General features: G+C 45.4%; 1 protein-coding gene across 1 annotated transcript in view; it reads right to left on the minus strand.

Annotated features, from left to right (window-relative positions):
• Nucleotides 1-22,099, minus strand: part of PODN (podocan) — a 286,283-nt gene that overhangs the window by 42,048 nt on the left and 222,136 nt on the right. The window contains exons 7-8 of the mRNA XM_085602596.1: nt 19,285-19,400; nt 12,837-13,494 (exon numbers count right to left, since the gene is read on the minus strand). Coding sequence (XP_085458722.1) covers nt 12,837-13,494; nt 19,285-19,400 — 774 coding nt within the window. The remainder of the gene's footprint in view (nt 1-12,836; nt 13,495-19,284; nt 19,401-22,099) is intronic.

Raw genomic sequence — 22,099 nt, forward strand, 5'->3', positions numbered from 1 at the left:
AGGTGAGCAGGGATGCCAGATGTTGCACAACACCTGTAGCTGCAAGACGTGGCACTACACTCCCAGCTCCTACTCCAACACCCCCTGTGATCCCGGTCAAGGAGCGAGGGAGGGGACGTGACAGCCAGCGCTGCCCACTTCGGAACCAGTTTCGAGTCCCGGCGTGGGCTCAACATCCTGTGATTCTGGTCAAATCACCTACTCTTCCCCCCCCCCATAAAACGTACTGCCCCTTTGTGTGACGTCACTGGTGCTCATGTAAAGCGCTACATTACATGCGGCAGAGTTCGCGCTGTATAACACTACAAAAAAAAGTACGTTTTGGGAACGTTTTGAAATCTTGACCCGTGGGTTTCTCGAAGATGACTGCATCGCGAGGTCATAGAGCCATCCTACATTGTAGCATTAGATTAGAGCCTATTAAGGCAAATTAGTTATACAGAAATGGCTGTCCTGCGGACTCTGTTATAAATGGGACTGCTGGGGGTGGGGAGGTATTGGGACCCACCCAATATACTCTGGTCGCCTGGGGTTGTGACAGCATGACACAGGGGAGTGGTCAGGGTGTCAAGTAAACGCAGTGTAGTGGTACTGACACAATTTCTGTGCATAATAGCAATATGTGACAGGACGGTTGTCCCAAACTATAATCCTTTAAAATGTACCCAAGTAAGGAAAGGGTCCAATGCAGTGTTTCAATTGAAATGGCCCTGCTGGCATGACACAAGGACACATTCAGGAGTATCTATACTTTGTCTCCTCTGCGTTTGTATCAACAAGGAGTGAGGGAGATGTCTTATTGTCCATTCCAGCTGGGCCCAGTACAAGAACCTTACTTAAAGGGTAATCAGCACACACATTCAACTCTCAGGAGAGCTAGCTAAAGTTTACCGCCTTGCTACCAATCCCACTGAAACAAAGACACTAAGTTTGTTGTCACTTCCCAAGGACTTCCAGGATAAATTATGATTCGGGAGAAGGGTTTGTACTTTTTGTAGCCTTTAAGGAGATATGCATGCACATTAGGAATATTGAATGCAACAGTCTGTGAATAAATGCACCAATAACCATTTGTATTGCACATACTGATGTGTTTTATTATGCCCACTTCGGAACCAGTTTTGAGTCCCTGCGTGGGCTCAACATCCTACTCCCCCCCCTTATGTGACGTCACTGGTGCTCATGTAAAGCGCTACAATACATGCGGCAGAGTTTGCGCTGTATAACACTACAAAAAAATATTAAATAAAATCACCCTAACGTATAGAGCAGACCATCGCCCCAGCAATTATCTGCTGCAGCTGTCCTCTGCGCACTCACTGCTGACAGCTGCAGGAGAGGCGAGGAGCCCGGCTGCGCACAGGAGCAGCAGGAGCAGCAGGAGAGAGGCTTCCGGGTGCATGGCGCGCTGAGGAGCAGGCGGCCTCAGCAGACCCGCTGCCAGGAGCGCCTTGAAGCGGGAGGAGCAGCGCCTGGTCCTGCAGTGCCTGCACTCTCTCCACACTGACTCTTGAAGCCGGTGCTGCATCAGAGACCCTCCGACTCTGCTTCAGCGCGGTTCCTCTCCTTAGCGAACCCGGCCTCGGGCAGTCGGCCCGAGTAGCGGTGGTGAAACCAAAGCAAGCACTCAGCACTTCTGGGGATCGGGGGCTGGTGGTGATGAAATACCGGCCCTCAGTGCTTCTCTCCGGTCACGGGCCTGCGGCGGTGAAACACGCAGCACTCTGCGTGCTTGTTGAGAGCAGATAGGCGTGCAGGCAAGGCGGGCTTCACGGGCACCGCAGTGAATTGGAAAAACGCCACTGTTTTGTCATGCATGCGCACAATGTAAGGCATCGCGCTCATGCGAGACAAAGAGTGCCAATTCACCCACCAATGAAATGTCAAACAAGCATTGAAAATGTTATCGGACTCGTATTTCCACAAAACTGATTGCATTTTAAATGGTAGTGCGCGCGTGAAAGAAGGCATGAATGGGAGGGGGTGGCGGGAGGGTGGCGGTCCAAGAAGTTATGTACTACGGGACGGAACAGGGAGAGGTAGGGAAACCAAAAAATTTTTTAAGTAAAGGGGCCGATAGCCATCGAAGGACGAAAATGTTCTTATGGCAGTCAGGAGGCGGGACTAATAAGCCGGCAACCAATCAGAATGCAGCATTTCAGATTTGAGCCAATCAAAAGCATGAGCAGAAAGTGGGCGGAGCTTCCCCCAGTATACTATATACACCATCTCTCGACGAGACAGTGCATGCGCTGCCTAGGCGAGACCTAAAAATAAAAGTGTGATGCTGCAATGTCACTGCCACAAAACCTCAAGCGCTCTAAAATGTCCTATTATTCTCTAAACAACATTGTTCTCTTCTCTCCAGATTTCTAACCTCTTACTCTACTTTCTCTGCTTATCTCTTGTTTACCAGCCTTTCAAATGCAGCCTACACAACGGTCATGCCCCACAGAATCTCGATGTTGAAGCTTCTCTTGTACTTCTCTCTTATTTCTGCTCGTGCATCACAATGGTGAAGGCTTCCTTGCATTTATTTATTCCACAGTCTCATTCATTCATACACTGTCAACTGTCTGAGGCCCTCTTATTTGAGAGTGATCACCTTCTGAACTAAATTAGAGTTTTAAAAAAGTATTTTCGTTTGAATCTCGTTGTGTTGTATATTGTTTTGCCCCCAACTTCTTGAGTACCTCGATCAACATCTGCAAAATCTTAAATAAGTAAATACAAATTTCGCACCTCACACCTATCCTCTCCTCCCAAACTGCGCACAGTTTGTACATACACCATAGTGTTGATCTCTCTTGTCCAACTGTCATCTTTCAACAGTGGACGCAATCGACTTAATGATCCCACCCAAACGCCATTTTGTTACCCTGTCCACTGCTTGTTATTGTGTAATGGGTAGCTGTTCCAACACTCCTCCCTGCTCTTAGCCATTAAATCACTGCCTGTGCTGGCTGAGGGGTGCACACAGCGGTTTAGAAACAAACCACCGGGAGCCATAGAAGTGAGTACCCATATTTATCCGAACACTTTGTGCAAGCAGTAAACAGGCTTATAGTATATCTACTTTCAGCAACGTGGCGTCAGCATATTCGTGTGACGTCTATTTACACACATTCATGTGCAACTCAAACAAGCTGTTGATCACTAATTTATTGAGACCATTTCCTTTAGCTTATATGCTTCTGTGACGCTGCTGTTTATTTAAATTACTCCGTATACATGTAAACGTATTGTGCATTTGGAACATTTTCATGGTTTTTTTTAAATCTAGGAGCTCTATGTGTGTAGTAAACAACAAAAACGGCAAGGCGGTGGCATTTCCAAGGAAAAGGGGGGTGATAAACTAATACAGTAAAGCACGGCACTAACATTGTGTGACAGCGCGGAAAGTGCACACCAACAGACTCACTGGCAGGCACCACCTTTGCTTATCACTATTTAGCTTAAAACCCCTTCCTCTAATCGAGAGTTGGCGTATCTGGATAACATCGCAATGAGTCTGATGTAGTGTGACAATAATAAGAGTGTAAAATACAGGACACCTTTTCGCAGTAGGGACTGAAACCTTCTGAATATAAGACACGTTAAATGCAGGTTACACTGGTCCGGAGTGAAGGAGAGAGCAGGAACAGAGGAGAGCTGCAAGGGGTGGCTCAATATTTAGACTCAAGCAATTTGACGCAGGGCTCAAGCAGCGAAGGGGGATGATGCTGGGGTAGCTGCATGCAAACTAGGAAATCCTCTCTCTGTAGTCAGAGAAAATAAATAACGAGGCGCTCAAAAACAGCATCTGACATTTGACTTAGGTCTTTGAACGTTCACCAAATGTGAGCAGATAACATTTACAGGCCTGACTCTCTCCCTTGGGCCGGTGGAGCTCGTAAATTAATTAATATTCACCGGCGGCCAGCATTTACATTATAGCACCCACAGTGGGGGCGCAGCCGTGGGTGCGAGCAGCACTGCAATTCAGAGCTGCGATCGGACCGAGCACCATAAAAAACAAGCATTTGCAATGCAATAGGACTCACCCTTACGCAAGACCTATTGCATTGCATCACCGACAACGGGGGGAAGCACAGCCAACGGGAGTGCGGGTGGAGGGAGAAGGGGGCGAGAAGGCACACAAAGTAGTGCTCACAGTCTAAATAACACGCAGCCTACCGTGTAACACTCGAAGTAAAGGGGCTAGTAGCAATGGGAGGGTACAAATGACGATATGGCCATAATAAGGAGGAATTGCCAAGCCTCATAATCAATCAGAAGACAGCATTTACAAAGGACAAAGACACAAGCCAATAAAAAAATGGGCGGGGCTGTGGGCAGGGCTTCCCTCACATAGTGAACCACCACAGATCTTCCCTAGAGCAGCGCTTGCACGCTGACTCTAGGCTCGACTTAAAAAGGACACAATTATGGCCTTCATATCTTTTGATGGATAAAAGCTCTGAAGACTCAAACATGAACTGCCCCATACATCATACAAACGGATCATTACCTTTCAGGACTTAAGTGATTAAAGCAGGCTGAGCATGTCTATATCTTGTGGCCTCATCACAAGAACTCAAGCACCAATTGAAACTTAAGTCACAGCCTGCAGTGCAAGTCCCAGCACAGCTCTCTCTCTCTCTGGTACAGGTCTTGCAGAAGACACGTCTCTTTTCTAGAGCACCACCACCCATAATACTTCTTGTGTAGGGCCCAGTGACTGCCTGTGTGTTGCGGAACAGAACAGAAAACACTGCTATCGATGCGGCATCTCATGGTCCCTCTGTAGTGAGGATATGGACACACCTGCGGACATTGCTAAGTTAGCATAAGTTAGATATGCTTGGCCGCCATTTTGCCGCTTTTGCTCACGTTACTACATGCCACATTTCTCGCAAACACTTTGCCTGCTCGCTTTCACATGAGAACTGTCTGCATTTCACATATTTAGTTGAACACTCTGCTCCTCGTCTGTACAGTGTGTTCAAGGTCATAAAACAATGAACTCTGTTTGCTTTGGTCAGTCTCACGTCCTAAGCCATAACATAGAACACAGCTGCAAACCTGGAAATATGGTGCTTTTAATATTGCCTTTCATGCATGTTAAGACACTTGGAGAAACGCTTTCCATGATAGAAGAGCTGTGCTTGTCCGGAGATGTAAATTCCTGCATCTGAACTCAGAGGTATGGGGTCCCCCTGACAAAGTCTGGAGGTCTTCTATAATTATAATAAACTAGTTTCTAGCACGGGGAGGGTGGCAAGGCGCTATAGTCCTATTTCCACCATCATTTTAATATGATTTCTCCTTTTGTTCTATATGGAATTGTAACAATGCTGATTTGTTTGATCTTATGCATTTTGCTGCTAGTATTGGCTAGTGTACTGCTGTTAGACCTGACATCCTTGGCGTGGGTTTTTCCCCTATCTTTCGCCTCTGCTACATGGATTTTTGATGCTGTGCTGGATTTCGTTTTGCTGGTCTAGATGCTTTGGACACTCTGCCACTGCTAATCAGTGCCAGAGTGTAAGTGCTCCCTGTGTAAAATATCATATTGATTGGATATACCTGATTGGCATATCTGTATCACCATGAAGTCCCTAGTAAAGTGCACTGTGTGTGCCAGGGCTGGTGATGACAGATGCTACTAAAGGGTCTGCAGCGCCGATTGCGCCACCCACCTGTGTAGCTCTAAAACAGTGTCTCAGGCCTGCCACCGCAGGCCTGCCTGCAGTCCCCGGACTGCCATGTCCTCCTGGCCAGTGTCCACACTGACCGGGCCTAACCCTTCCCTTTTGATACACGTCAGTCATCCCTATGGAAGGCCCAAGGTACCCCCCTGGGCAGGGTGCAGTGTATGTAAAAGGTAGAGCATGTACTAGTGCAGGTAACATGTTCTGGTAGTGAACAACGGCCATTTTGTGTGTTCACTGCTGCAAGGTTATCTTGCTCCATAGGCTAACATGGGGGAGGCTGGTGCCAATGGCTATCCGCCTATCTTCTGATAGGAACAAGATAAGACATGAGTGTTTGATATCCCTGAGCTCAGCATTTAATAACACATCTTTTAGGAGAGGTTGTTTTTAAATCCTGAGTTGGAGAATAGTACTTTTTAGAGAGTAGCTGTTCTCTTGTCTGACCCTTCTGTGTGCCTGGGCGTGCTTGTGGATTGACTGTCTGGCTTGAGAGTGACAGGGGCTGGGGATCCCCCGGGAGGTTGGCTGAGTCAGCCCTCTGCTGAATGGCGACATTTGCAAGGAGAGTGGAGGGAGGAGATAGCACCTGGGATTGAATAGGGCTGTGCCTGCCTGCCACACTGCTGGCTCCACCTCCTGCTGGGCGGCTGACGACTCTGCCCCTCACTCTGAAAAGAATGTAGAGGCCAGGAAAACAAAGTGCTCCAGCAACACCCAGAACTGGATCAGACCGGGCTCAGGACCCACTTGCACAAAGACTTCAAAGACTTTTAGGGGTATAAGTACACGACCCCTGACAACAGATTTTTAGATTCTACCATCAAGAGGAACCTCTGCTGAAAGACGGACCGCTGAAGGACTAAAGGAAGATTGCCTTGCTGTGTGCTCTAAGGGCTGACCTGTTCTGCTGTACAACTGAAGCTGAGGAGGAGAAGGGGTCTTGCTGTGTGCTGACCCTACCAACTTGACCAAACAAGACTTTGCTGTGTGCTGTGTCTTAAACCGAATCTCCAAGGGCCTGAGAAGAGCTGGCCTCCTGTTTTGCAACCCAGGGATAGAAAGGTTGCCAAGAACTCAAGACTCTGCTGTGTCCCCCCTGCGCTGCTGTGTGCTGCAGGGACCGGGGACTGTTCTACCAAGCTTCTCAACATCTGCCTGTGAAGTGGGCTGGCTGCTCTCTGTCTTGCCGGAGGGTGCCGCACTGATCCGGGCCTGACACCGGTTGCCGAATCAAGAAGACCGACGTGCTCATCGGCACGTGCCTTGCCGCGACCCGGGGGCCTGAAGCAGATCCAGAGTCGTACTTCCCTGCTCTACGAAGCCGCGCTGTGAGTGGCTGACTCCGGTGACGTCGACATCGTCACTGGGGGGCTCGTCGAGGGAGTTGTGGAAACCTTGCACCGAACAGCCCGAGGAGCGCTTTTACAACGAGTGCAGCGACACCGCCGGAGCAACGTAGCTGCCTAAACATCAAGAGCCTACAAACTGATTCATTCTCAGTGAGTATCGAATCACACAAGAGACTAGAGACTATCGTCTTACGATCCCGACCAACCAAGAAAGCGAATATTGTATAAACCTGTGATGCTTGATTTCAACTGCGGAAACTAGATAAAGATATATTAATTTTGATATAACTCACCTGTGTGGTCTACGTTTGTGGTGTACGGAAGGGGGATCATTGTGGTGTCTACGTGCAAATACCTTACACATTGCCTTGGGGATAAGCCTGTCTGCTCGAGCCAAGCTACCTAGAGGGTGAGCAGGGGTTATCTACCGTGTGTGTCCTTGTACCCTGACTAGAAGCAAGGGTCCCTATTTGGTCTAAGGTGAATACCTCTGCCAACTAGAGACCCCCAGATCGAACAACTGCATTATAGAGCACGTTAGTTAAAATAAACATTTTAAACTATTCCTTGACTCTATTTACTCATGTTGTGGACAAGTACGAGCGTTTAACCGAAAGAGTGTTCTTGTTCCCAAGTATACTGAGAGGGATGAAGTAACATGTTCTAGGAAGTCTAATCATTGGTAGCTTCACTGTAGCACGGAGAACGAATAGCTAGACGGATTGGGGTTCTGGGTACCGAGGTGGGTATTTTGGTACACCACTACACACTGAGGTCCTGGTTTCCTGCGCATAGTTCTGTACATGTGCAGAATCCCTGCAACACCTCCAAAGTGGATTGTCCCCTGGTGTGTCATCCTTTAGTCACGCAGTACTGGGGAGAGATCCGGCATTCCAAGACTCATCTGTTCTATTAGGAGGGGTGCTGATGCATTCCGTCATGTCACTGGGTTCCAGCTAGTGGCAGTTCACACCAGATAGGTTAGGGTACTGCCTGATTTGGGTGCTGAGGTAGGTTCAGTTGCAGGACCTTGCTGGGTTTGGGTTCAATTTTCAACTGGTGGTGAGATGTCTGGCACCCTCTGACTTCGCCTAGGCTCCAGTTGGACCAGCCCAGACTCAGGGGCAATTGCTTATGACTCACAGACAGCAGGGCAGCTGGTGGGCACATACGGGCTGGGGATGTTAGCGAGCAGGTGGCCGTGGGCCATGCATGTGTGGAGACCACACAGCAACGAAAGCAGTAAAATACAAGCGCTCGTACTTCTGTGAGCTTCATCCATGTTGCAGCCTGCCAATCGCATCTTTTATCATTGAACCAATGAGGCGGCAAGGCTGCAGTATTAGCTCTAGTGGTGCTAGGATGATGTAGTTGCATTATCTATCACAAATGGCACAAAATCTTGCTTGATCCTGGGCAGAGAATGAATGGGACAAGCAAGTAAAGCATTTAATTCAACCTTTGAACGGGACTGACAACTGCGGCGAGAGAATAAGAAAGAGTCTCTGTGCCCAGAAATGTATGGTGGGGTTGCCCACTAGCTACTACCAGCGCAAATTAACCACTGCTGTAGAGAGAAGTCGCTTTCTCCATTTCTTGTATATGAATGCATTCTAGATTCTGATGCCAGCCCAGCCTGGTAAAAACATCTTTTTTTAGATCATTTATTCTGCCGTAAATTTTGGACAGGTGAACTTAGGCATGTTAAATAGAGAGTAGTAATTTTCGGATATTGCTTAAGACAGACTGGGTCATTTTATTTTCCAACATTGAGCAACAGCATAGCAAATATGACTGAGATGATTGTAGTTATTAATGATTTGTCCAATCAATGGTCATGACAAATGCAAATGTATACAATGATGAAGAGCCAAAAAAATTGACATTTTTATATGAGAATGTGGTATTAGGTTCAACCCTTGCATGCACAATATCATCACAGCAGGTATATTGCGAGCTTGCCATCACTAGGCTTCTTGTTGTCACTTGTGAAAGCACTTTTGGCTCAGAGTGTTGTTTGCAGTCGCAGTAAGTGTGTTAGCTTTGGCTGCGCTCAGGCACTGGAATGGACTAACTAAAACTAGCATGGCTCCACATCTGTATGAGGTCAGGACTACACATCTGTCTGAGGTCATGAACAGGAGCACTCTTGCAGCTCCAGAATGAGCTCTGACGCTGGTTCATTAGTACTGTGGAGTGTTATAAAGTGTCAGTTGTACCAGGTTTGATTGATACTTATATGTTCACTATTTTATGAGCAGCATACTGTTTTATTTAAATCTAGACGGATAACTCATTCGAGCAGGAGTGGAGTGGCCGGCAGGTGGAGGGAGGGCAGTGGGAGCTATATAAAGGGACCTGGCAGATGTGTATTATAGGGGTGTCGCTGCTGGAGGAGGGAGAAGTAAGAATTGCATCAAGGAAACTGCCAGGCGAGCATGAATGGGCGGGCCTGTCAGGAGGAATGAAAGCATCAATAGGGGCATCAAGAAACCAGATAGGTGCATTTGAGGGAGGAGGGAGAGCAGCTGGTTGCATCATGGAAAACACTAAGTGCACATGAAAGGAGCAGCTCGGTGGCAGGAGGTCAGGGCCAGCCTTGGGCATGGGCGAACTAGGCGAGCAGCAGGGAGCGGCCTGACTTAATGTCATGCAAACAGCAACTCGTCCATCCCGCTTGGTCTCAATCGCATACATGCCAACCCTCTCGATTCAGGCGGGAGACCACTGATATCAAGGCTAGTCTCCACTCTCATGACTCCTGCATGCAAAGACCTGATTCTTCGGGCCAGTAGATGACAGGGACAGGTCTTGTATGATTTAGAGCATGCACTGCCAGTCACCTGCTCCTGCAGGCCAGTGCACAACATTTTTGTCACGCTCTCCTTGACTTGTCATAATGTTGTTGTGTGCTCCTGACAGGTAAATAATTTTTAAAATATTTTTATATATGTTATCCAATCCTGCAGCAGCACACTTGCAAGTCCCGTACATGTCAATATACCCGATTCAGGCCTCGATAGAAGTCAATGGGGGAAAATACATGCTCCCAAGAATTATTTTTAAATCTCCAACCCTCCTCTTCTAAAATGTTGGCATGCATGCAATCAGGTCCCGTTAAAGACTTTGCAATTCGCCCCTTATATACATCAGCATAATTTCTAGCACCCCATCAAGCCCTGCTCTCCTCCTATCTTCCCCATAGCTCCTGCCATCACCCCGCAATGACCCCCCCCCCCTTCCCCGCCCTCAGAACAAACACTTAATTATCTTTAGGCCCAGGGAGCTGTCCCAGTCAATTTAAGGCGGACCCTGGCGGAGGGAGAGTTGAGAAAGCTGCATGATACCACCCAGTAGGTGTGCATGAGAGAAACAGGCTGGCAGGAGGCAGAACAGCAGCTGAATTTGCATAAAAAGACTGGACAGGGGGGGATGACAGGAGCCCTCAGTAGGAGGAGGGAGAGCAGCTGGTTCTGCCTGAAGGGGTGCAGGTAGAAGGAGCAGCTAAGCAGAGCAACATGAGAGGTATGGGGTCGCAGAGCACTTGTGGGCTTGTGTCTTGATTGCTGTGTGGCACTACTTTTCAGATGTTCACATACACCAAATCCGTGGGCTGATAGTAACGCTCACGGGAGCGTCGCCCCACTGGCAGAGCCAGCAGCTAAAAAATAAAGCGATATTTGATTATCGTCCAGCGCGTGCAGGAAGGGTTGGCGGCGGGGCATGGGAGGGGGTAAGAGGAGTGCTACGTGCACTCAACTCCCTAAGTGCTCATGTGTGGTTGGCCGGCCTTCTCAGGCTGACCAAAACTCTCAGACTGGTCTGAGAAGAGCGGCTTTAAAGCCCGCTCAGGCCAATCCCCACACTGCCCTGTAGCGTGGGGATTGGGATGGGAGTCTGATGCAGCCCCAGCGCCTGCTGGGACACAAAAGAGGAAGCACTCTGCACGACGCGGGACACAGCCATCAACTTAAGGTAAGATTTTAAATATTTGTTTATTCTCCCCCCCCACACTCCCCCTCTGAGCCTCCCCGCCCCACTGCCTTTTTGTAGAATGCAACCGCCACTGCTAATGCTGATGGGCATCCCCAAGAACTAATGCCTGAAGCATGCTAAACCACAGCAGCCAAAGGCGAAGGGCGCTTGGCTTATGGAAGAGTGATCATTGTCTTTTTTTTGTGAAAAATTATATAATGAGACAGTGAAAGTATCACATCATGAATACACATCATGAATTTAGTGTGCTGACAATTGTCATATCAGCATACTCCATAACATTAAGAAGTACGATAATTCATTAGTATACAAAACAGCTACACCAAGGACAACGGCAATGCAAGTTATCCCAACATGGTGCACTGCAATTAAAAGTGCAGCGCTATACAAAACGATTGGAAGGATGGGTGGATAGATAAATAGACAGATAGACAGACAGACAGACAGACAGACAGACAGACAGACAGACAGACAGACAGACAGACAGACAGACAGACAGATAGATAGATAGATAGATAGATAGATAGATAGATAGATAGATAGATAGATAGATAGATAGATAGATAGATAGATAGATAGATAGATAGATAGATAGATAGATAGATAGATAGATAGATAGATAGATAGATAGATAGATAGATAGATAGATAGATAGATAGATAGATAGATAGATAGACAGATAGACAGATAGACAGATAGGATAAATATATGGGTAGAGCCATTATTACAATTTCTGTGTTTTGCAACGTGCCCTATGAAACAATTAAAAAAAACCTGCACGCAGGAATCTATCCACATATCAAGAACTAGACAGTAAAACTTCCCAAATCAAGCAGCCAAAGACATAGTCAAGCCAAAGAAAGCAAAACTAATTCCCAAATTTTAAGTGTTTTTTCATAGCCCTTACTAGGCACTCACATACCTCAATACAAATGCCATCAAGACTTAAGTTTTCAAAATACAGGACAGACGAAGTGGTGAAGACACGAGTTGGGGCAAGCCACACAAAAGAGCACTTCTTCTTTAATCAATACAAGATATGTCTTCTCATACCTCCATAAACTCTTGCAGCTTTGAGCCTCCATTAACTCACACTGAACTCACAAGCAGAGTTCAACACCTTCAATATGTATTGTTTCCAATCGCACACACCTTGAAACTCGACAGCAAGGCTAGGATTTCAAGTACATATTTCATAAAACCCAGTTAATGAAGAAAGTGGTAAACTTTGCCAAACTACCAGATTATTATGAAACGCTCTACACAACTGCTCAACCTAAAACATTAACAGAGGCTGACGTAAAAGGTAGCCAAAGTCTTGTCATTTCTAAGGGCTGTAAATCACTGGTGTTAATATGATTACTATTCCAAAATAAAATAGTACTCTTTTTTCCACTTGTGAATGATACAAGGGTAAAGTGGCCTAGCCAGGAGTCAAATTCCTAGTCTGTTGATTACAATAGTCCTTAGCAAGGGTATAACTCTCACTTTCAATGGCTCTCCACACAAAACTCTTAAATCATATTTGAAATTGTGGTACTTAGTTCTCAGTGACATGTTCCACATTCATGCAGTGCAGTATTGCATAACCCAGGCATATACTTTCAAGATTATTAGATTATCAGCCCCTCTGGTGAGAAAAACATTTCATGCTTATTGGTTTGGTGACAACACCTGTAAAGATGTTTTGCTTCACAATATATCAGGGCAAAGTATGATGGGCACAGACTCTACAGGAACATAACACATTACCACATCAGTACAAAAGACCCTTAGGACACAGTCACACGTTTACCTGAAGACTTTCAAGTTCGGCCCATGCTCCCGTGTAGATGGAGTTGATCTTCAATTTGTTGCTACCCAAGTTGAGCTCCTTCAGTTTTGACATCTGTGAAAGAGAACCTTTGGGTATAGAGCTAATTTCATTATTCTTGACCTTCAAAATTTCCAAGTTCTTTGGCAAACCCCAAGGTAAAAGTTTCAGGTTATTGCCAGAAAGATCCAAGGATTTAAGCACTCTCAGTTTGCGGAAGGCTTCACGGTGAATTTGGGTGCTGATGATTTTGTTGTAGCTCAGGTTTAGATCCTCCAGGTAGTAAGTAAAGGCAAAGTCATTTTTGGAAATCCCGGTTATCAGATTATGTAAAATCATAAGTCTTTTGACACGTCGTGGTAGCCCACTCGGCACTCTTTCCAGCATGTTGTTATACAAGTGAACAGTATGCAATTTTTTCAACCCTTGGAAGGATTGAGGGTGTATTCCCTTGGCCCTTAGCTTGTTGTTGTGGAGCAGGAGGTACTCAAGATTTCTAATCTGAGTGAACACATCGGCGGGGATAGTCCTCAGGGCATTTTTCTCAAGATGTAGCAGGACTATGTTTCGAGGTAAACCAGAAGGGATTTGTGTAAGATTATTGTTGGATAGATCCAAACATTCAAGGCTGGGCAGGTGCCTTTAAAACAAAAATATATCAGTGTACATATTAGTCTTTTCTTACCACACAATTCCTTGCGAGTACTTGCTCACTATAGAGTCACATTTATTAAACCAGGGCCCATATTACAGTAATAGTGGACTGTGCCTGTTTGTATTGCATTGCAGATTTAACTAGGTGTGCCATGCAAACACAGATAGTACACCCTATTGCTGATACTCCTCTGACCCAAGGGCAGATGCAAACTCTTGTTGTCCTTGGGGCAACGCAATATGAAAAGATTACACCCAGCCTGCACCTTCAAGAGGGACAGAGATCCCCCTACAAGCGGCTACAGGAATGACTGAACCCGCCTGCAAGGGAATGTCTGATGGGGTCAATGGGACACCCTCAGGGCACACTGATAGTGAGACAATTATTTGTAGCACATAGTCCAGTGCACCTCCTGACAGACTATTTGTCTCTGTGCCTGCATCCATAATATGGTGTATTATCGCTCGTGTAACGGGCTGTGCTTGTGTAAAGGGCCGAACTGCTTAGGCTTTTAAACCTGCACATTTTTTAAACTGTGTGTTGTGTGATTTTAGCCCCCTACCTTACTCATGTAATACTTTTTGTAAAGCATTTTTTTTTTTACTTCTTACTCGGTGTGTGGCTCCAACAGCATTTCTTCCCGGTCCAGCGCGGGTTGTCCCGTTTGTCTGGAGGAAGTTAGCGCTTGGTGAGAAAGCCCCGTGGAACTTTCTGTAAATTACCGCAACTGAGGTTAGCGCTCTAGTTGCCCACCTAATTATTTAACCAGATGCCTGAACCGATGCACAGCCTAAGGCAAGCCCGTCTGCGCCCGTCCACGCCTGTACGGCACCAGGAGCCAGAGATTCTGCCCGTTTGGCGGTAGATACCGCTCCTAGGCTCATCTACACGTCCTCTCAACTTCTACAGATGAGACATTTCCTGGTTCCGTGCTTGCATGCACCTATAAGAAGGTCCGTTTGCCTGTTTTCATTGTCATTTTAACTGCTATGACAATACATTGGACGCACAAGATAACAATGCTAGCAGTTAAAGTCTGACGGGGGGTTACCTTTAGTCAAGTCAGTCTCCACTCTTCTAATCAATTGCGTTCCTGGAAGGGTTTCCTGGCTAACGTACGCTCATTACCTAAATATGCTACCGAACTCTGGGATCTGGTCAGTTAAGAATCCCCACATTTAGGCCTCCTTGCAGAGACATGGCTTAAACCCACCTCCATGCCTGATATTGCTCTAGCCCTCCCGGAGAACTATCGGATTCTTAGGTTGGACAGAGCAGGGAAGGTGGGTGGAGGGGTTGCCATAATCTACAGAAAGGTGCTGAAATTTACAGTGATTGACTCCAATTCAGATAACACAATGGAAATGTTTATATTTAAAATTGAGCTGACACACCAGGAAATTTTAAAGGGCGCTCTTATCTATCGCCCCCCCTGGGCCACTATAAGATTTCAATTTAAAATCACTGGAGAAAATTGCCCCTCAGACTATGACTTCCAAACACTTCCTGTTACTTGGAGATTTTAATATCCATAGTGGAGAGAAGGAGAATATAGAGGTGGCGAGTTTCTTAGCTGACATGTCCACTCTAGGCTTAGGTATGATCAATTCTGGGCCCACACACTCAGCTGGTCACACACTGGACATTATATTCACTAACTCTTCCCTTATTGTTGCTGATCCCGCTTGCCCATTGATGTGGTCAGACCACTCTGATTCCTTTTTGGATGAACAACTGCCTTAGACACCTAATGATTGGATGTCCCTTGAACAGTCTTCAAAGGCACTGGCATAAAGTCACGTATGATTCTTGTAGTAAAATATACGTCCCACCGGTTTTTAATGAACATATGGACGTCACTATGAAACTTAAGCTGTGCTGTCTCACCCATAAAGCTTTGTATGGTGCGAGCCCAAGGTATCTGGCAGACAAGTTCAAACTTTACTGCCCGAATTGTCATCTTAGGTCGGAAGGCAAGGGGCTGCTAGTGGTCCCTCGCTTTAGGAAAATCCGATCAAGAGGCAAAACTGTAGCCTATCTGGCTCCGCAATACTGGAACACCCTGCCACAGGACTTACGCAAATGCCCCAGGCTCATCTGCTTCAAGAAGCTCCTGAAGAAGGAATTATTCAAAGTCTAAGTTGTGGTAGCTCGTGCCTGGCTGACTCTCGCTCTTCGGCAGCGTGGAGATAACCCATTCGGGGGTGATTCCTGCGCTTTATAAATTCGCTACATACATACATACATGGTACGGGCACACAGGCTAAATGAGTACCTCATCTGTACGGGGCCACACTCATATACAAATGAATGAACACCCCTTTAGGATAGCACTGCTGCTATGGGTGTGCTGGCACTATCTGTATTACAGAAGGAGCCACACAAGTGTCTGCAGCCACATCTGTAATTCCAAAGTGCTCAAAAAAATTGGAAACACATGCCTGTTGGGCCCCAGAGCATTTTATATAGTGTGTCCCCAGGAAACATGGATGAGCTTTTCATTCATCTTTCAGCTCATGTTTTTAAAAAACATGCCCCTATGCTGAAATACTGCTTCAAGAGTAGGATTTAGAAGTGGGTGATAATGCTAATTCTACTGAAAAATGAAAGCTGCCCTACACTCCACATGCACCTTTCACTGTCATTTTGACTGTGGGAGAAAAAGGTGATCCCAATGGCCAAACAACCACCAATTCCAGCATATAGAAAGCCATCGGATTTACATAACGACTCTGGCAATTGCATGTCACCAGATCCACAATGTCTGTGCAAGACAGCCCTGTAAATTATTGTGGTCCAGCGCAGAAAGCCCTCCTAATGTACCTTTTAGGCTGGAAAACTCCTAGCACATCAGCCACAATTGTAATTGAAGTCATGGCAGCATCCTGATGGGAAAATGTTAATGTCCACTACTCCTTCACACAACAAAGATACCCGAGATTGCATAATGCCTATTAAATATCCCTCAGGCTATATAATACCAGGCCCATAAGTACCTCACTATTGGGTCATCCATGCCCGTCGGGAGAAAGGAGCGGGCACAGCCAGGTTTACAGACAGGAACGCACCATGACAAAAGTGTGACTACAGGGGTTCCTGAGCCTTTCCTCAATGGGGCCCAGATTACACGATAGTGGGGTACTTATGGGCCTGGTACATTAAAGGGTGACAAAGGTCAACCCTGTTGTGATTAGTGGCACATGAGTGCGTAGCTGCCATAACTGGATCCTGTATTTCAGCCCTGAAGAATGCTTTCGACTCACATGAACCATCAAGCAGAAACATGTTGATGGTACATGTGGTGGTGGGGTACTAATTCCCCTTGTCTCCACACTGTTTTTTAATATCGAGTGATATTTCCTGTGAATATAAAGGACTGTTGAGGATGTCACACTGGTTTTAAATCTTTATAGATCACATGCCCGTTCTTAGGCAGAAGTGCCTCCCTGATTTCAGGTGTAGATCCGCTCTCCATCAAACCAGGCTTATGGAGAGCGTGGGGAGTCTTATGATGAAGCATGACACCCGGGGCCGAATTATACATGCGGCGCACTTTCCTTCATTGCGCTGGGCGCACCTTTTAAAAGGGGCGCCCAGCATAATGAAGGAAAATGCGCCATATTATGATGTCCTCAGGGCAGCCGCGAACTTGAGATACCTTCTTAAGTCTTTACATACATTTTTCACCAAGCGCATAATTCAGTGAAAAACTGCCCTCTTCCCTCACTGGGATACTTTAGAAGATGACAAGGATGTTTTTCTGATCTCCTCTTTCCACATCACTACGATATGCATTCGTCTGCAATATCTCAGCTCCTTCCCATCATCTTTCCCCATGGGAAGAAAACTAGGCTGTTTGCCACTGCATCTAACAAGCTAGCATCTTGCAAGCATCCTAGTTCCCACTACCCTCAAAGTGCGTGAAGTACGCTTGCATCAGAGAGACTCTTCTCCAAGACTGAACACTTCCAACTGCAATTAAACCTAGTTGTATAAAACGTTCAGCCTGGACAACAGATACTCCAATCTTCCTGGAGGCCTTCTTTTGTTAGTAAGCATGATAATAATTGAAATCGAATTTGCACAATCTACTGTCCCATGAATTTAGCATAGTTGACTCAACAGCCTCTGGGAAGATTGCCTTCTTGCTGCTTATTTATATATGTTTATTTACGGGTGCCTCAAAGATGATACTAATCTGATCTCAGAACTGTGCAAGCATTTTAGGGACATGATATAGCACTAAACCCAGACCCAGATTGCCTGAATAAGAAAGGTATGATTCTCCAGATGAGTGGCTTCCCCACACCGACCTCAGATATGACTTTCAATTGTAAGAGGAAAGTCTTCAACCTCCAGGAAAGAACTTGCTATCATCTTATTTTGAGGTGGAGCATCAACTGGCAAACTCTCCGTGATCTTACTGATCACAGAGCCTGCTATTAACCCTCCCACAAAGCAGAAAATACCTTAAACCGTACAATCTCCATGAAGACTTTCTGCACTCGATAAGGACCACTCTCTCATCATCTAGTCAAACCACTGACCAGTATCCTTTTCTTCAAGCTGGAGCGCTTATGAAAAGGCAAGCCAGAGCAAATTCCCACACACATCGTCCTCCCCATCATGCCAGGAGGGCAGAAACCATACACAAATTGATTCCACTCACTGTGACACTGATGCTCTCATCTCTCACTACAAATGCATTACCCTCACCATCACAGACCCTTCATCTCCCCTATCTATCAAAAGAAGAACATTAAACAAAATCCCCACTGTATCTTTTGCCTTTTTTTAAAAGCTGAAAAAGCCTAGCACTTGAAAAGCTGTACAAATGATCTAATCTGCGTATTCATTTCACGGCACTTAAAAATCCTTCAAAGACAATGTAACTGCACTATAACTAAAGAAAAAGTCAAGTACACATGGTTTCAGGTATAATTGTACTGTTCCAAATGTTAAAATTTTGTAACCCCCTTCCTTGGCATAGTAACTCATATTTCCTAGTACTCACTGTAGCAACTTTTCCTTTCCACAATGATAAGGCTCACACTATGCAATCAGTCCCGTCCAATCTGACTTGACAGAGAATCTCCTAGAAGCCATCAAGAAAGGTTAACTGCCCACCATGAATCATTTGTTATGATTAGGGATGTGGTATTTTGATCTAAAGCAATGTAAGGGAAACATGTGTTTGCCGACCATTTGCAAATACACATCTGCTGTCATAAGGTACCTAGAGACAACTAACCAAGCTTTTACAATGGTGCAACAAACTCCCTCAATGCAGGTGATGTGTTAGATATTCTTTATGATTGTAATGCCCACTTGCTGGCCATACTTTATCTTTTTGTGTCCTTTGACACCATCACCGAGGGTCACTACTCTTCATGACCACAGGAACTGAAGCATAAGACCCAGACTTGTTTGCCCCTTAGCTTTCTAATACATCCGATGCACAGATGAAAACCTTCAAGTCTTAGCTTCTTTTGCATTTTAGACTGCACACTGTTTGATAATACTTCCCTGTCAACTTCCTGGCTAAAACAACTCCCACCTACAGCTTGTCTGTTACAAAAGTAAAAGGAGAAAATAACTTGTCACACATATAACTATATGAAATTGTATTCAGGATTGTAGATTGGAAAATACCATACACAGGCATTAGTTCAACATCGCAGGACTAGTAAAGTTCTCAAAGCAAGATGATAATATCCTGCAAACGATTACAGCAATGGTTGCACAATCAACCTGTTACTGGGGGAAAAGTCTTACCAGAAAGTTTCATTATCCATGCCTTCATTCGTTAAAAGATTATTCTGCAGGTAAAGTTCCCGAAGGCTTCTGAGATGACTGAAGGCCCCTTTTGGGATCTTCTCGAGTTTGTTATTCTGCAACCAAAATTAGTATTTGCAAGTTATAGACTGCAAAAGTATTTCAATGACAGTTGTGCATTGGTGGGAAAATTGGTAGGCAAGTATTGGAATTTGATGACAGACTGCAGAGAGCGCATAATGTTGCAACCAAATGTACCATTCCCCCATTTATGGTAAATATGAACGCTACCTTTTGGTGGCATTGTTTAAATCCAAGATTATATTAACTATATATAAGGCATACTGGTCTAAAAGTCTACTCGGTGTACAAAAATAGCATCTCAATAAACCAGTCATGTGGGTATGAAAGTCCTTCTGAGGAGTCCTGGCCATCCAACCTTGCTGATCCTATGCTTTTCCCCAACTGACTAGGCAGCAATGGGGCCATTGAAGGTGCTTGTAGGTTAAACTAGTTAGGAAGAGGCCTTGGTGTTGATATAGGCCGTGCCAGAGCTCCCACAAAGGTAAACAATCTAGTGCCTAAGATAAAAGAACTTTTCTGTGTGGAACCAGCACTTAGCTCGTAGGCTGTCTCAAGAGACAGTTTTTTTTCAGAGAAAGAATTTGTGTAATATACATAAGCACCGAAACATCATTAAATAAATTCATGAAATAAAACAGTTACAATTCCCAAAAGAAATGAGTAAAGAAAGAGTATAATTTTTTTTTTAAACAACACCAAAGAAAGAAAAGTTGGTTAAGGAGATCAGAAGATAATATTTTTTGAAGTCACAGTTTAGAAAGTCAATAGAAAACAATGGGGAATAGAAAAATCTTCAGAGGGCATGACTGAAAGCCATGGCTGGGTAGGACTCCACTATGTTAGATATTTGGCTTTTGCGTTCCTGCAAGAGATTCAAACTTCTCGGTAAAAAGCTCTGAGTGAGATTAACAAGGAAATCTTCCCTGCTCAATGTGTCTCTTTGTAAGGTAGATTTGGCACCTTAGACCTTTCCTCCAGGAGTTAAAAAGAATGTTTACATCCCAACTCCACAAAAAGCTGAATATATTCTTTCTGGTCATTCACAACGATTCCACACTTTCAGTATACAAGACAATAGATAGAAGTGACTTGCACTCTTCAAAAGCTTTTAACATCAAGGGCTCAAACCAAAGCTGAGTCCTTTTGGCCAGCAGGTTTTTCTTCTAAGATGTCCTCAGTCCTCGTCTCCCTGTGGAGTTCTATGAGATCAGATTCTCTGAGCCAGAGTATGGCCTTTGGTATAGTCAGAAGGAAGCAGGTTTTTCTCAGTCCTTCTTTAGGTGCAGGAAGTGTACTATCCACATTCTCCTCCAGTCTTCCAGATTCCAGTAGCATTTGGAGTTGTAGGTGATATGTAGATGCAGTGACTGGTGGTGACCTTAACAATATCCCTTCAGAATTACCACCCTGTCAACTTCAATATTTTACTGCACTTCCTTAATTTTCTTGCAGGAGCAAAGCCATGAAGCACCTTTTCTGGGTGTTGTAGCATGACAGAAAAGAGGCTCAAACCAACTCACATGTCTGGGGTTCCTAAGCAATGATCTGGGCCTGCCTTTTGTAAATAAACACCGCTTTCTATCCAGCAAGGAGAAAAAACTTCAAACCGGTCACCTGTTTCCCCCCTTTGGCCTATAGAGTGAGGGGTCAGTGTCTATGGTAAGGTAGGCTGTGGTTAAAAGCATTCCTCTGCCAAGAGCTTCCTTTGGCTTGCAAAATTGAGAATACCTGAAGGCCATGCCTGCCTTCCTGAGGGAAGCTGCCAAACCTCCCCCTTTCCTCATATCTATTTGCAAAACATAGGTTTAAGTGGTTAGGGATAATGTCAGCTCTCCTATAATTACATTTCATGGGCTTCCTGATTTTGGGCCGTCAGTAGGGGGCTTTCGGCAAAAACTAACTAACACTAAGGCCCTCATTTATCATTTTTTCATGCTGTGCAATGCAGCAAGCCACCTTGCTGAGATGTGCTGCCTAAAAGGGCAGAAAGGCGCCGTATTTAACATTATACAGCACATTCCAATCCTTTCCAAGCACTGGCGCACTTTTGTCATGGTGCAAGGGTGCCATTGATGTAGGCAGCATTGTTTTTGTGCAGGAAGGGACTCCTATCCTGCACAAAACTAATCCCGAGAGGCATTTCCTATCTATGTAGAATGCAGCATATGTAGAAAAAGGAAGAAACGAGGAGAAATACAGATATTTCTCCTCATATTGCTTCAGCTGGGGAGGCGTACCATTTTGACGCAGTCCCAGGCCTACCACTGATGGTAAATCTGAGAATGCGTCAAAATCAATGGGTGGATGCGTGGGAACACCTATGCTCCACCCATGGAACACCTCCCTGCGATTTGCGCTGCTTTGCATTACTCTTGATTTAGCAAGTCAAGCAGGGCCACGCAAGGCGGCCCTACGTGGCTTGATAAAACTCACTTGGGTTTTCATTGCGTGGTGCAAGGGCGACGCAAACCGTGATACATTTGGCCCTAGTTGCACAGGTACTTCACACTTTCTGTCAGTGCACTTGGCTGGAGAGAAATCAAAATCACTGTAGAAAGTTCTTGGCTGGGCACATCGATTTTTACTCCAATCCAGGAAAGACAGAAATGAACACTTCTAGAAATCCTTTTAGTGCCACTTTTACTAAAAATATTAGGTTGCTGCTTAGATTGTCACTGATTGGTAAAATGTCGCCATGTTGGTCCCTCCCCAACATACATAAACTGACTCT

Source organism: Triturus cristatus, chromosome 4_2, assembly GCF_964204655.1.
Source record: "Triturus cristatus chromosome 4_2, aTriCri1.1, whole genome shotgun sequence".
In the NCBI taxonomy this organism is placed as follows: domain Eukaryota; kingdom Metazoa; phylum Chordata; class Amphibia; order Caudata; family Salamandridae; genus Triturus; species Triturus cristatus.